The sequence below is a fragment of the Erithacus rubecula genome (assembly GCF_903797595.1).
Source record: "Erithacus rubecula genome assembly, chromosome: 23".
NCBI lineage: Eukaryota > Metazoa > Chordata > Aves > Passeriformes > Muscicapidae > Erithacus > Erithacus rubecula.
The window spans coordinates 3,215,035-3,229,996 of record NC_136675.1 but is presented as its reverse complement, the minus strand read 5'-3'; the positions used below and the strand labels follow the sequence as shown (position 1 = coordinate 3,229,996).

The 14,962-nt window shown below is 42.6% G+C and overlaps 1 protein-coding gene across 1 annotated transcript; it reads right to left on the bottom strand.

The window, feature by feature from the left end:
- On the bottom strand, positions 1–13,510 carry STX12 (syntaxin 12). Its single transcript, XM_079325926.1, has 9 exons — positions 13,318–13,510; positions 10,029–10,098; positions 8,077–8,176; positions 6,287–6,424; positions 5,326–5,369; positions 3,542–3,647; positions 3,030–3,102; positions 2,777–2,859; positions 1–1,437 (listed from the first exon to the last, which is right to left on the bottom strand). The coding sequence occupies exons 1-9, from the start codon at positions 13,433–13,435 to the stop codon at positions 1,348–1,350; spliced, it is 822 nt and encodes a 273-aa protein (XP_079182052.1). The 5' UTR covers positions 13,436–13,510; the 3' UTR covers positions 1–1,347.
- Positions 13,511–14,962: the final 1,452 nt, after the last annotated feature.

Below are 14,962 nucleotides of genomic sequence, written 5' to 3'. Positions count from 1 at the left end.
GAGGCTTTTAAAACTGTTTATTGATGATTATGAGATGGAATGATGGAGCAATAGTGCAAACTACTGTGCAATGGGAGACCAGTCCCTTCCCAGCTTTCACTTTATTATAGACGAGACATGGAATAAGGATTAAATACAAAATGGGTCAGTGTGCTGCATTTACCACCCCAGCTGGGCTTTGGATAGATTACTGTTCCCTCAGTGCATGTCAGTTCAGAACTACATTGAAGTGGGGAGTGCCTGCTTGTCCTGCCCAACCCTATGAGCTGGAACCAGCAATCTTTTTCATTTGCACACACATCCTCAGTCTGAAAATCCTAGCACTTCACTCAGCCAGTTTCTGCACTTTCTGTTTCATAAATAATTGGAAATACCAAATGTTCACAAGCCACACATAATATTTACTACAACACTACAAGTGAGCTTCAAGAGCACTGCTTCAGAACCAAGATTTCTGCTAACATTCTTCACTAATCTTGCTAGCTTGTGAACTTAGATGCCCACTTCCTCATTTTTAAGTGTTTTTTTCCCCCTGAAAGCTTCTAAAAATAATTGGGAGTGAGCAGCTAAACTTTTTTTATTTAGTGCTTGAGTCAGCATTGGAAAATATTTTATTTGTCCACTAGCAAGCGACCAGCTAGTTTGTCTAAGGAGATTGCACTGTTAGATTCTAAGTCAAAGAACATTCTGTCCACAAGTGATGCCTTTTGTGAAAAAACAACCCCAACCACACCCAAAAAAATTAAAGAGTTATGAGTCTCAAGGCTAAACTGACCAGCATGTAGAGGTTCAAATTAGCATCCACACATTCCCTCCTTGCCTCTCAAATCTGTGACAACATCCTTTTCTCCATGAGAATCTAGAACCACAGACACCTGGAGACAATAAAACCATGGGGCAGATACTGGAGACTTTAGAAACTGCTGGATATACAGCATGTGACTTAGTGGTGGGCTGTCTTTGAACATCATTCTCATTCCAGTCCAACAGAGTTACCTACACATACAAAATGTTGAAGTTGTGTGACTTGTCAAAAACAAGACATCTCCAATTATTGATCACACTTCAGCATACAGCTGGGACAGGGAATAACATGTTACAGAAAGCAAAACCACAAGATTTTAGTTACATAAAACAATATAATTTGTATATAAACTGATAAATACTGTCTCCATGGTTCACTAATTCCAAATACTAGTTATCTGCACATTAGTTGCTAATATCTATTACTGGAAGTAGTTCCAACTTGTGCTCTCTCAGGGTGGTCAATTCATCTCCGAGACTAGTCAGCCTGTTTGCTCTGACAGAAAAAATCTCAGCAGTGAGACTGGGTTCCATGGGAAGATTTCATTTTGTCTTCCAGATAATGAGTCCTATGATTATACAGACCACAGCAAGGCCAAGAATCAGGATACAGATCTTCTTACGAGATTTTTTCTAATAAGAGAAGAAAAAAAAAAAAAAAAAGCCACTGACAGTAGGAACATTTGAGGAAAAAGCAAGGCTATCATTCATGTTACTAACTTGGGTGAACAAGAGCACTTGGTACCCACAGTTATTTGAGAGAAGTAACCAGTGTAGTCTGAACACTTTTGCATGTTCCTTAAACTCCATGATTCTACAGATGAATGTTTGTAATTTTAGGAGTGCAGTGGTCTAAGAAATGCAGTTAAGTCAATATGTGCCAGGTTTTGCTTCTCTTAAGGAAACTAAAATCCTCAGAGAAGGCCAAACCTTTCTAGCTATGTAGATTTTTCAGGTAATCCTAATCAAACTCCTCAGCAGTTTTCTGATACAATCTCCCCTTGGCCACTTGACCTTGGTGTTGCATTTCTACAATTTAAATGATTTCATGTACAATTACTGACTTGGATTTTTCACTTTTTTTCATCACAGCAAACTACAGTCCACCAGCTATTTTTAACTTGGCATCTAAGGATTTGAGGGCAGTTATATATAACCACTTCTTTCTCCATCCAGAAACAAAACACATGCAAAATATGTCCAACAGCACCCAAATTTAGATTTACAAATACCTCAGAACTTTGGCAAGGAAACCAAGACAGAGAGAATACCACTACACACTACCAGATGGTAAAAACAACATTCCCACTCTTGCACTCAAAGCACTGGAGTTTTATTGCCTTCAATTGACAGCTTGGAAGAGTCCAGTGTTCATCTTGTGAGGGAGCCTGAAGTCCCAGCAGTAATGGGACTGACTACAGCAGAACCCTTCCCCTCCACAGAATCTGGACCTCCAGGGACAAGGATGATGAAAGGAACCTACAGAAAACATGGGCTGTCATACAGCAGTGAGAGCCACTGCAAGAGACTGATGGGACAGGGAGCACAGGCTGTGGGGTAGGAACTCAGCAGCTGCACTGGAGTGTTGCAAATCCTGCTCACCAGAAGTTCCCCGAGTCTGGGCATAGATTTTTGCATGTCAGTGTCTTGGCTGATGTGTTTACAAGTTGGATACAATATCAGAATTTGTTCTTGTTTCTTCTGCTAACTCCTAAGAACAAAGAGTGGTGAACACTTAGGCTTGCAGAGTGTGAAGGGCCAGACTCCACCTACTCTAAAGTAGAAGGTGAATTTCTACACCCTGTTTTTGACTCAAGTGCTTTATATTTTCCTTGCAGCCAATTTTGAATGAATGCCAGCTTGCATGAGCTGGTTTTGATAACCAGTCTGGTGCAGTTCTCAGTGTTTTGCTCTGCCTGTTTCATTACCACCCAACCATACACTGACAATCAAGCAAGCACACAGAATTTACCTGATAATAGGCAGCTCTCTGTAACTGCTCACTGGCTCTCTCCACATGGACTTCTGCACTTTCCACATTTGCCTCTATGCTATCTATGGAAAAAACAGGAGAACTCATTGCAAAATATTTCAGAGCTTCAGTGTTTAAAAATTATAGCCAGAAATACAATGCTTTTAGTGCAAAATATTAAAAAGTTTAATCCATGTTGGCAAAACATGTGACTGAACCAAGAGAAAACTTCTTATTATCCAAGTGCACTTACCAATCATATCTCCTTGGTCATGAATCATCATGGCTAAATCCTTAAATATCTGATTGACATCCAAAATGTCTGCCTGAAGACAACAGTTTAACAAGTTACAATGAACATTGAGTACAGTAATTTCTAATCCTATTGTACTCTTAGTACCTCTTCTGACCATCACTCAAAGGGTGAGAATGGACACCAGCATTCACTGACTGAGGTGACTTGGTGTTACCAGCTGTGCAATTTGGGATTAATTAGGAGCTGACATTACTGCAGCTACTGAATATTTGTTTCATCACAGCAGCAATTAGCACAATATGAACACATGTGGCAACTCTGCCATATCTGAAGGATCACCAGGCAACACTGAGGGAAAATACACCTCCTTCAACAGGAGTAGGGAGATGATTTTGGCATCAATCCTGTCTGAGGAACTCTATTCCTCATAGTCAGCTCATCCCATTAATTAACACTTCATCCTGTGATTGATCTCCCAGTACTGTAACTATGCAGGATTGACTGGTCACCTCTAATTGCCTGATTGCAGTTTCTCTTTCTTTAATGAGTTCAAGGTCCTGTTCAGTTATTGCCACATCTTCTTCCTGAGACTGCATCTGATTCCAGTCTTCACCACTGGAAAGAGAGGGAAAGTCAGTGTCTCTGACTACAGGTACTTCCAAGCTGCATTTTATGGCAAAATGAGTTAAAGTTAAAGAGTTTCCTACAGACCAACCCCCAGGTTCTTGGCCCTGTCACTGTGTACAAGGACAGGACTGACTTGTGACAACAGTCATTATAGAAGAAACCTGCCTATTTCAGTTCTGTACCTTCCTTGCTTCTTATCATCTCTCCAAAAGGGAGAAATTAAGGTCAAAGTTCTGATAGAGAGCAGCCTGCAGGCACATTTACAGAACAGAAGAACACCTGAAAAGCATCTGGATTCAAAGATTCTTGCCTATCTGACATCTGGAGATAAGACTAAAGTGTATTTTAATTCATTAGTCTAGTAGGAATTTTGAATTAAATTACACAGCAAAGGAGATATTAAAACTCAAGTAATTTACATCCCAGTCTACCTCTCTCCTGATGAGCTGGTTCTTCACAACTGCTGCAGAAGTTACATCAGTTAGAGTGCAGCCAGCAGTTAAAATACAAGGCCATCTCTATGATCAGCTTACAATGTTCTTTAAGGGCAACATCTCCATTTTTTCAACAGAGAAGTGTGCCAGAAAACATTGTACCAGTCTAGTGTTCAGTACAACACTAAATAATAAGTTTTAAAGTCTTAGAAATGCCTAAAGAGATGAAAATAAACTACATGAGTAGGTCAGATACAGCTGACCATTCCAGTAGTTCAGCCCTGAGATGACCATAGGTTTGCAGATCTCAAAAGCAGAAGTTTCTGACACATGGCACACAAGAACAGCTTTGAATGTGGAACAGCTACAGTGTGCCATCATCTCTTATCTCTGGGTGCCACTGCTTTAGTGTGCAAGGCCTTCAAAGCCATCCCAGCACCTGCATAACTGAACACCTGGGGTTTCCCCCCTGGCTCCCAGGGAAAGCCCAGGGTTAACCATGGGACACACACCAAGCAGCTGAAGGGCAGTTTGCACAGGGAGGATGAGACAGGTAAGCAAGCTCTCTTGATTCAGAAAGGGATTTCTACAGACTGGGCAAACAGATTTCAGCCCATTTGACACATTAATCACAAATATTTCTGCAGGGGCTCAGGCTCTTTACCACACTGCAGAGCTGATATAACATTTTACAAAGCCACCTACTACACAGGTACATTACTACTGCAGAAGCAGCACAACTGTCTGACAGGTGACAGTAATGCAGTCTTGTGCACATTCCAGGATTATTCTGCCAGTGCACAATGTCCAGAACTTCTGAATTTTAGGCAGCTCCATCTGCAATTCTGCTGTAGCTCCAGCTGGGCTGCTAGAGAACATCCAAACCCATGATATAAACATGCAGCTCTCTGTGGAAAGAGTCACAGTGAGTGAAATCCTGTCTGGTAATTTTATTTTTACAGGCCAGAACACCAGGAGCTCCAGCTGCCACATCCTAAGGGCACTACTATTCCCCTCAGGGCAGTAATCACACAATCTATATTTAAGGTGGATAAAATACTGTCATATGCAGTTTTTTACAAAATATATTACATGTGCTGTAATAGCTGCTTTTCAATTCTTTTTGCTTTGTGTTCAGCCAGCAGAGCCTGGCCTAAATTACAGTAATATATCACAGCAGAAAAACTTTAGTTCTATGTAGTGAAAAGCTCAAGAGTATAAGAAGTTCTTACCTATCAAATGAAACAAGCTGTTCTTCTCTGAACCGCTCATCAGCCTGGAAGAGATAAATGAGTCACTGCTCTCACACACTACCAGGACCATGCACAAAACAACCAGCAATATCCTCCAAACCAAGGCACACACTGTCCAGAGGGTTCCTGGAGAATGCCACTGTCACTGCAGCTTTCAGATTTAACCCAGGTTATTTAAAATTAGTTTGAGCTTCATCTTTAGATTTGATTTTTAGATTCAGATTGTCTCTGCAAATCAGAGGCAGCTGAATGATCAAAAGCAGCCAGTCAATGTTAGTGGATCAGCTATCAATGTTTGTAACCTCCTTTTCCGACAAGAAGCAAAAAATTTAGAGCATAATTCAATAGATAAATGTGTTCTCTTGCAGAAATTAAGAATGCAGAGCTAGCAGAAAGCCCTGAGGTAAGAGGAGAGAAATGCTTTCACTGGCCATTTTATTATGAATTCTAAGCCACAGGGGTTTGTCAAAACATAACAGTGAACATACATTGGAGATATTAGCAGGACAAAAATCATAGGAATATAAAGCAACACAAAGTGTGGGATTTGAGATATAATTAAAGGTGTGATAAGCTTCCATCTGAAGTCTTAAATTTTATAGCATAGGGCTGTCATGAAGTGAAGAGCAGCCTGCAATACTTTGCTATTCACTTTGCATTGACTCCTCAGCTCATCCTCTGCAATGCTTGCAGCTACCAGGATTCCTTCTCTCCTCTACTGACACTGGAGCACACTGGAATGAGAGATTACTTCCAACACCTGGAATGGCAAATTACTGCACCAAAACCTCAGCTTGACTCAGGTGTCAGTAAACTCAGTCAGGTGTCAGTAAACTCAGTCAGGTGTCAGTAAACAGGTGTGAGGTTGGAAGACAAGTACAAGATCTCTCAGAAGACTTACAGTTCATTGTATCACTCCAAAATTCCCAGAAATACTTACAGAAATACGGGAGCCAGCTCTAGCCCTTGCTACAGTTTCTTTTTCCTTCTCTGACACTCGCCTCTGTACTGCCTGGAAATTATTTAAGGCTGTGGAGAAGTCATTCATTAATCGTTCTTTCTGAAGCCTCTGCTGGCGCTGGAGAATCAAAACACAAACAAAGTGACTGTCAGACTCTTGGAAAACCATCATAACAACAACAATAACAAAGAATATTGGCATTCAGTGATCTTTAGTGCTGCATAGAACAAAAACCTCACTATGTTTTAATTCCTTAAACCAATGTTCCATGCCTTGACAGCTGCAGGACAGTTTTGTGCAACAAGGCTCTCCAATTTCAATCTAGTTTTAAAGCCTGAGCTACACCATTCCTTTTATTCTAATCACATTTAGAAACTCATCACATTTACTACACACCTTTTGGTTACCTACAATGCCTTCTCCCTCCATTTCTTCACTTAGCCAACCTCATAGTGCTTAACAAAATACACACAAATACACACTTAACTCACAACTATAGGAAGCCCCACAATTCCAGAACTTATGGTAACACCCCAAGTCTCCTAAGCAGCCTCTCCCAACCATGCTACACTAAAAGCCTGTTGTGATTAGATCAGATAACCTGATTTCAGTTTATCTTTTCTCCAAATACATTAGTTGCAATAATCTTTTTATCCTCATTTTACAATGTCAATTTATTTAGCCTCCACAGGACATCTCTTTGAATATTGTGACATTTCCAGCGATGGGAAATAAGGAATTGTGGAAAAGCTTGTCCCAAGGAAAACATTACATCAGTTCTTATGTTTTCTAATAGATTTGCAATAGCTGGCTCAAATTGTGGGATTTCCAGGACTGCAATCCTGCAATGAGCATGTACCAATTCAACAATCATTTCAAGGAAATAAATATTTTCAATAATATTTTTTTTTCTATATTAAGCCACTACAGCAGCCTCATGATACACTGAAGCTTCCATCTGAACCCTCTGAACCCTTCTGCCAGAGCAGATCCTCAGCATGCTGATTCCAGCTTCTGCAGATTTTGACTGAATTTTCCCTGGGCTGCATTCAGGGAGATACACATGACAGTATTTTGTTCATCACAGAAGATTAACCGAAAAATATTTGCTGAACAAGTCAGCAAAGCATGGTCATGCATCCAACTGGCATATAAACCTTAAATACAGAATTAGACCAAGACAACATCTGCTGACCCACATCCCCAGATCATCTTACAACAGCACCCCAAAAGCAGTTGTGAATTGGAACTAGCAGCAGAGAACTGTCCCTTCCCTTTCCCACAGAGAAAATTATCTTTGTCTCATCATATTTTGCTTTATTCAAATATAATCAAAGTGAGTCAGCATCCCCCTCCCTCCACCACTAATAAATCACAAGGGAAAGCTTTCTGGCATGCTCCCATTTCAGACTGATAGGCAGTTTGCTCTGAATTCTTACCCTAAAACACTACATTCCACCACTAAAGCACTTTGTCAACAAGATTATTTTTCAGAAATTTACTCAGCAAACCAGAATTGCACACTGTGTTCTCCCCAAACACTCAGGGATTCTTATTCTCACCTGGGAAAGTTTTATACCTATTTGCTGCTGGGAAACATGGTTTCCCCAGAGCCATATAAGCAGCCAGCTCAATGAGTTCCTCTACTTCACCATCATCCTTCATTGCAAAATGCTGCTGTCTCTTCAGCTGTGCCAGTTCAGGCTTTGTAGTCTATCCAGTTTCATGAAATGAGTGATCCAGAAATATGTTCAGCAAGTTCTGCCTACCTGCTCAGAAGCAGACAGGGGAAGTGGCAGAGACCCCAACTCCTTCAGGTATTCATTGGTCTCTTTGGCAAGGCGGTTTGCAGAGTGCTGCAGCTGTTGTCTGCAACAGAAATTCAAAAGTAGTTACACAAGATCCACCTAAAAAGCAGCCATTGAACATTTCAGTATATTATATATATTATATATATATTCAGAATAATGACTAAATAGAGGTTCTGAGATCACACAGATTTACAGTAGTTTTTTTTCAATCTAAAGGATTCGAAACCTACTTTGTTTTTTAACATCAACTTGACTTTGGACTACATTTAAAAAGAAAGATTCAAATAATTTCTTTGCTCCCTGCTAACTAGTATAATTCAGTATCTTAAAAAATATCTTTTTCTCCAATGGCATAAGAGAGAAACAACTTTATTCAGTGAACATAATCCCTCTTTTAGGGTGAATTCCTTATGGTGCCAATTAGTCACTCTTCACTTGACAACCCCCAACTCCATTGCTTAAATGTACATTTGATAAAAGTACAGGGACTCTGATATTAAATTCTTCATTTTTGGGAAGAAACAGTGGTCAGAAAGAAGAACAATCCAGCCTGAAATTCAGGAATTGCAAGGCCTTCCCTTGAGCCTTTATGTTTTCCAACAACATTGCAATACAAATGTATTGCTGTGAAGAACCTAATATAATCTATTATATAAAATCTATACTGTAAACTAGGAAGAAAAAATACTAAAACCAGAGGCAATTTCTTTAGCATTCAATGGATACAAGATGCTTCAGTGAAAATCATTTACTTGGCCCATGGACACACAAATCAAGGCATTCAGGCTCCATTATTGTATAAACTGTATATATAAACTAAACACACCATCCATGCATTTTGGCAAGTTTGTATGGCAGCTGATAATTTGTGGGATGCAGTCACTCTCACCCCAAAGAGGAGAGATTATGCAGTGATGTTAAAGGGGAAGGCATTTGTTTGGTCACCAGTGATTAATTCTTTAATCTACTGATTAAATAGAGATTGAGTCAACTGAGCAGCTCAAGGAAACAAATCCCTTCTACTCTCAATTGGACTCTGATCTCATCCTTCAAATGTGGTATGTGTCCCTTCCACCCAAGTCATGAATTTATCTAAAAATCACTATTATAAAAACCAGGATAATTGTGCATTCAGAGATCCAAGGTGCTGCCACATGAAGAGAGAGTGAAAGAATGTACTTTCAAATTTTCTTTGATGACCTCAGAAATTATACTTTCCATAAGGTGCTATTTATGTTCCATGAGTTTGTAAAAGATGCAAAGCACAGAGAGCCCCTGGACAATCTCTCCAGGGTAAATTTGAACCACAATTGTTTAAATGAGCTTGTAAAAGATACACAGAGAGTCCCTGTACAGCCTCTCCAGGGGTCAGGTTGAACTACACCTATTTAAATTTCTTCTACATTGTTCCCCACTGGCATATTATTCTTCTGAAATGACATATGACATTTTGTCTGCCATATACTATTGCTAATCTTTCTACTGCCTACATCCATCTGTACCACAAGCTACTTTTTCACCAGTTATGGGGATTCCTGACTGTTTTTCCTTACTGGTGTCATGTGAGCACCAAATACCTGGTATGGCATTCATTTCTTCTGAACCATGAGTGAAGCTAGTATGACTGCTCCTCAGAGAACAGCTAATGCATGGCTGAGTACTCCTACTTTTAAAAGAAACTATATAGAAAGAACTGCTTCTACCCAGCAGCTTTGAATGGCTTCTCCAGAGTCCTGCAAAAACACTTTAATTTGTCCAGTAAACTACTTTATGCAGCTAGTCATTCTGGGTTTGTAGGGCTGTATTAAATGTATCTAATAACCTCCCCACAGCAAGTAAGCCACTACCCCTAAGAACACAGACAGAAGTGAGAGAACATTTATATCAATGTTTGCTCATTTAATACTCACAAATTTTCCTGAAGTTTGCTGGAATCCTGCTTGGTTCCCAGCTGGCTCATCAAATTCTTTATTTGAGCAGCTGAAGATAAAGAGATCACAAGATTAGTTAATAAGACAACTTCAAACATATTTTATTCCTTCTTGAATGTTTTCTTTTAGCTTTCTCCAAAAGAAAGCTAAAAACTAAGTTTATTTTAATATCTGACTTAATCTAGTGAGGCAACACTTACATTCTTTGCTTTAAATATATACAAGTATCTTATGGGTGGATGCCAAAGATGGGGCCAGAGTCAGGACACAGGACAACAACTGAAACACAGGAAGTTCCATCTAAATAAGACAAAAATTCATTTGCTGAGTGGGTGACAAAGCCTGGAACAGGCTGCTCACAGAAGCTGTGGAGTCTCCTTCCCTGGAGATATTCAAACCTGCCCTGATGCACAGCCTGATCAGGGGGAACCTGCTTTAGATGAACCCAGGGGTCCCTTCCAAACCCAACAGTTCTGGGATTCTGTGAAATGCAAAGTGTATTTTAAATATCCCCACCTATACATGAAACAGCCTAACAAACTAACTTTCAGACAAGAAAGTGATAGTGAGGCACAGATACCCTGAAGAGAAATCAGTGGAGCTAAGAGTTTGTGCACTCCTTTTCCTCAGCCTTTTTAGACCAACTAACAGCTGTTTCTACCAGCCTTGCTATTTCAGGCTATCACTGCTGCTGAAAAACTTCACTAAGCTTGTTTCCACTTTTACATTATTTTTAAGTTACTTCAATTATTAGTGTTCTGTTTAAAAAAAATAAAAAGACAATGCCAAGAGTTGCTATTAGTTTCAAATCCCCCTTGTCCCAGATCTGAATTTTTCTACTCATGATAATCCAAACCTTTCACAACACTGGCACAAACAAGAACAGCAGATAGCAACATGCCCCTCCAAGTTTGCCTTTGTCAATTTGAAACCATGTTGTAGTGCAGAGAGATATTTCTGACCTCCTTCTCCCTTATCTCCAATGTTTTCCCACTATTTTCTTTGTGTAGGCACTCATGATCACAAAACCACACAATGAATCACATCAAACCATTAACCTACCTGAAAAGCAAGTACATTTTTCTCTCCCCACTCCCTCTACCTTAGAATTTTTTTCTGACAGATCAAGAAGCTTTATTCTTGATCCACTTTATTCTGCAGCAGCACAGTTTTTATCATTACTGAAGTGCTGGGCTCAGCACTTAGAACAGCAGCACAAAGATTGATTGTCCCAAGTCAATAATGAAATCTATGCAATTGCATCCTGCCAGTGAGAGGCAAGACCAGGGATCACCTAAATACAGTTCCACAGGCAACTGAATGGAACTGAATTATCCCATGAATTTAACAACAGTTTTTTCCAATTCAGAGACATCCTACTGTGTAATTTCTGCTTTCAGCCTGGAGCCTCTGCAGTTGATTAAATGTGCTGCTGGAGAAGCATCAGATCCTGGCAATGGCCACTTCTTTTAAAGGGATGCCCAATGGCCTAGAGCAACAGCAGCTCAGCTGAAGCTTCAATACAAATTAATCAGTCATTAGCCAGTAATTACCTTTTACATCCACCAAGTGTATTCTCACCTAGAATTTCAGACTTCTATCAGGTTATACAGTGAGGAGTTTGTTGGCAACTCCTCATACCTTGAGCTTGGCTTCCAGCAAGCAAGACTGCACATATTTCACAGCTCTGTCAGACACAGGAAGGTCAGAGAAATTCAGTCAAGCTGGTGACAAACAGCACAAGGACTCTGTGTGTGGATGCTGAGGACTTGGCAAACAGCATTTGTGCCATAATGTCCAGACATTCTGTGATTTATTTCTCTCTGCATGGGGAGATTCTTGCACAGTCCTGTTTCCAGGCCAGGCAGTGCCTGTCCTGCCCTGAGCCAGGTTCAGCAGTTTGCTTTGCTCAGTTTATCTCAGCCAACAGCAAGACACACAGTCTACACAAAATGAGAATAAAGTGTCTGGGAAATGAAAGGAAGAGGCTGGAGCTCCTTATTCTTTGGATAGTGGGGATGCACCAACACACAGAGCCCCAGTCAACAGCTTTCCATCTCCAAGCCCTTTTAATTTCAGGCTTTCCATATGCTCACTCCATCTGACATCTAAGATTTTTTGAAACACTTCAATCTCTCCTCTAGCTTTAAGTCTGTTACATTACCTGAGCAAACAACAGTTCTGCCTGCTCAGGCCATCGGTTTTCTGTGCATTTTGTGTGAAATGCTCACTCCACAGACTCCCTAAAGAAGTCACTAACACTCAGCTGTGTATAATTGCCTGCTCTTTTCCTCAGAGGGGAAGAAGAAATGAGGACACCCTTAAGGCCTCAATGTATCTTTTTTTCTCAAAGGCTTGAATAGAAAGCTTTTATATAGAGTGCAATAAAGTTAACTACTGTAACATGAAGTCAGATGTTCTGTGTGTTCCCACCCACCTCGATAAAACTGTAAAGCTATTTGTTTAACTTGAGGCAGGCAGCGTTGGAGATAGGATGGCTGCAGGTCATGAGACAGCAGAGAGAGAAGCTGAGCTGCTTACAACAGGAGGCTCAAAGAAATCCCGTGGCAGGAAGAAAAAAGGAGTGTAAAGGAAAAAATAAAAAGGGAAAAACCTCAACAAGCCATGCTGTTTGGCAAACTTTGATGCAATTCAGCAATGCCCACAGCAAGGATAAATGAGCATGACTGAGCAAAGCATTTTCAGTAACATAAATGGCTCTGTATCATCAGAGGAGTCACCAGATTTCTGAGGAACCAACATGTTCAACTGATCTTGCCCTTAAAAACTTGCATGGGCACTTGAACAATTAATGTCTTTTCTAGCAAAAAGACTGTATCCTTAAGCAGAATTATATCAAAGACTCTCCTGGATGTACCTGTTTAAAAAGCAGCATTTCAGCGATCAGCACTGAGATTGCTATGATTATCACAAAATACCGACAACTTTCTCTAATGACAACCAGGCGATCAAGGAAGCGCAACACCGTATCCTGAATTAAATTAAACATCCTGTGGGGGAGCAGGACACTGCCAGCACAGCGAGGGGAAACATCTCACCCCTGGCACAGCGGTGACACTTGGGGCTCCTGCCGCCCCCGGAGCCCCTCACTGAGGGCGCCCGATGCCAGCGGGCGGCAGGACGGGCGATGCCAGGGAAGGGGGCTCGGTGACAGGGACAGACGGCACCGAGAGCGCCACAGCGCTCACCCCCGGCGCCGCCACGGAAGGCTCTGCCCACCGCACCCTCACCCCGGCCGCGCACTCACTGTACTGCGCGATCCGCTGCACGTTGCCGCTGCATGTCTGGATGATGCCGCCGAAGTCCCGGGGCGGCGGCGGCGGCGCTGCCCCGGGGCCGCGCGGGTCCAGCGGCCCGTACGACATGGCCGGGCCGGAGCGAGCGCGAGCCCCGCTGGCTGACAGCGCCCGCCCGCCCCGCGCCTGCGCGGCCGCCGCGCCTGCGCGCTGGGGGGGGGCGGGGGGAGCGCGCGGGCGGGGCGGGCGCGGCCCCGTGAGGGGAGAGGGGAGCGGGCGGAGCGGAGTGAGGAGCGCGGGGCAGGTGAGGGTGGGAACGGGGCTGGAACATCGCCAAACATCACCCAGCACCGCCCAGCACCGCCGCTGTCACCCCTAAACCACTAAAACATCACCCAGCGCCTCTTCAACACCTCCAGGGGTGTGACTCCGCCACCTCCCTGCACGCCCTTCCAATGCCTCACAGAACGGTTTTTAATATCTCCTCTTAATCCCCGCTGTCTCGGCTCAAAGCCATTTCCTGGTGTCCTCTCACTGCGGGCACAGCAGAAGAGACGAGCACCCAGCTCACTACAACCTCTGTGATTCCCCCTGAGCCTCCTTGAGACTAAACAAACCCAGTTTCTTTGTAAGACGTTTTTTGTTTTCAAGCTTTTCTAGAGCTTTCACAAGCCTAGCTGCCCTTCTGTGAACGGGATGGGATGGGATGGGATGGGATGGGATGGGATAATGGGATGGGATGGGATAATGGGATGGGATGGGATGGGATGGGATGGGATGGGATGGGATGGGATGGGATGGGATGGGATGGGATGGGATGGGATGGGATGGGATAGTGGGATGGGATGGGATGGGATGGGATAGTGGGATGGGATGGGATGGGATGGAATGGGATAGTGGGATGGGATGGGATGGGATGGGATAGTGGGATGGGATGGGATGGGATGGGATGGGATAGTGGGATGGGATGGGATGGGATGGGATAGTGGGATGGGATGGGATGGGATGGAATGGGATAGTGGGATGGGATGGGATGGGATAATGGGATGGGATGGAATGGAATGGGATAGTGGGATGGGATGGGATGCCATCCTTCCATCACCTGGGAGTAACATTAATTTTGCTCTGTTCTGGGCAGTGTGCCTGCCCCCATACAGCCATACAAGCCCATTTCAGGATGATGTTTCATGCTGTGACAACTTCTTGTCGCTCTTCCCCAAGGGAATGGCAGAAGGGCAGCTTGTCTTCAGAAACACAGCAAGCTCTTCCTGTCCTAGACCTTTGTGAGCTCCACTCCAGGTAAGGTTTGCTACTAGGCTAGGCATAGCAGAGAATGCCATTTGAGGGTCCCTTAGAGACTAAAACTGCTCAAAAATGGGAATTCTTAAGAATAAAATGTGTCCCGGCACTTATTTTGTAATCAGCTGTCTTTTAAACATTTTCATGTATTTGTAAGAATTTGGTGAATATGGCCAAAAGGCTGTTTTTATGGTGGATATTCACCAGGAATGCTGCTAAAGGAGTTTATCAAATGAGCCCTGCCAGGGTGAGGGGTGCAGTGACAGCCTGGCCTGGGGTGAGGAGGACACATGCTTCCAGTTCCAAGCAATCCCACCAGCAATAATGCAAATGCAAATCAAGAGTAAAGGATAAAGA

Coding starts and splice junctions, on each gene's coding strand:
- STX12 (XM_079325926.1), bottom strand. CDS start 13,435: ATGTCGTACGGGCCGCTGGACCCGCGCGGCCCCGGGGCAGCGCCGCCG. Junction 10,099..13,317: donor GCAGCGGATCGCGCAGTACA/GTGAGTGCGCGG, acceptor CTTTATCTTCAG/CTGCTCAAATAAAGAATTTG. Junction 8,177..10,028: donor AGCAAACTTCAGGAAAATTT/GTGAGTATTAAA, acceptor TTTCTGTTGCAG/ACAACAGCTGCAGCACTCTG.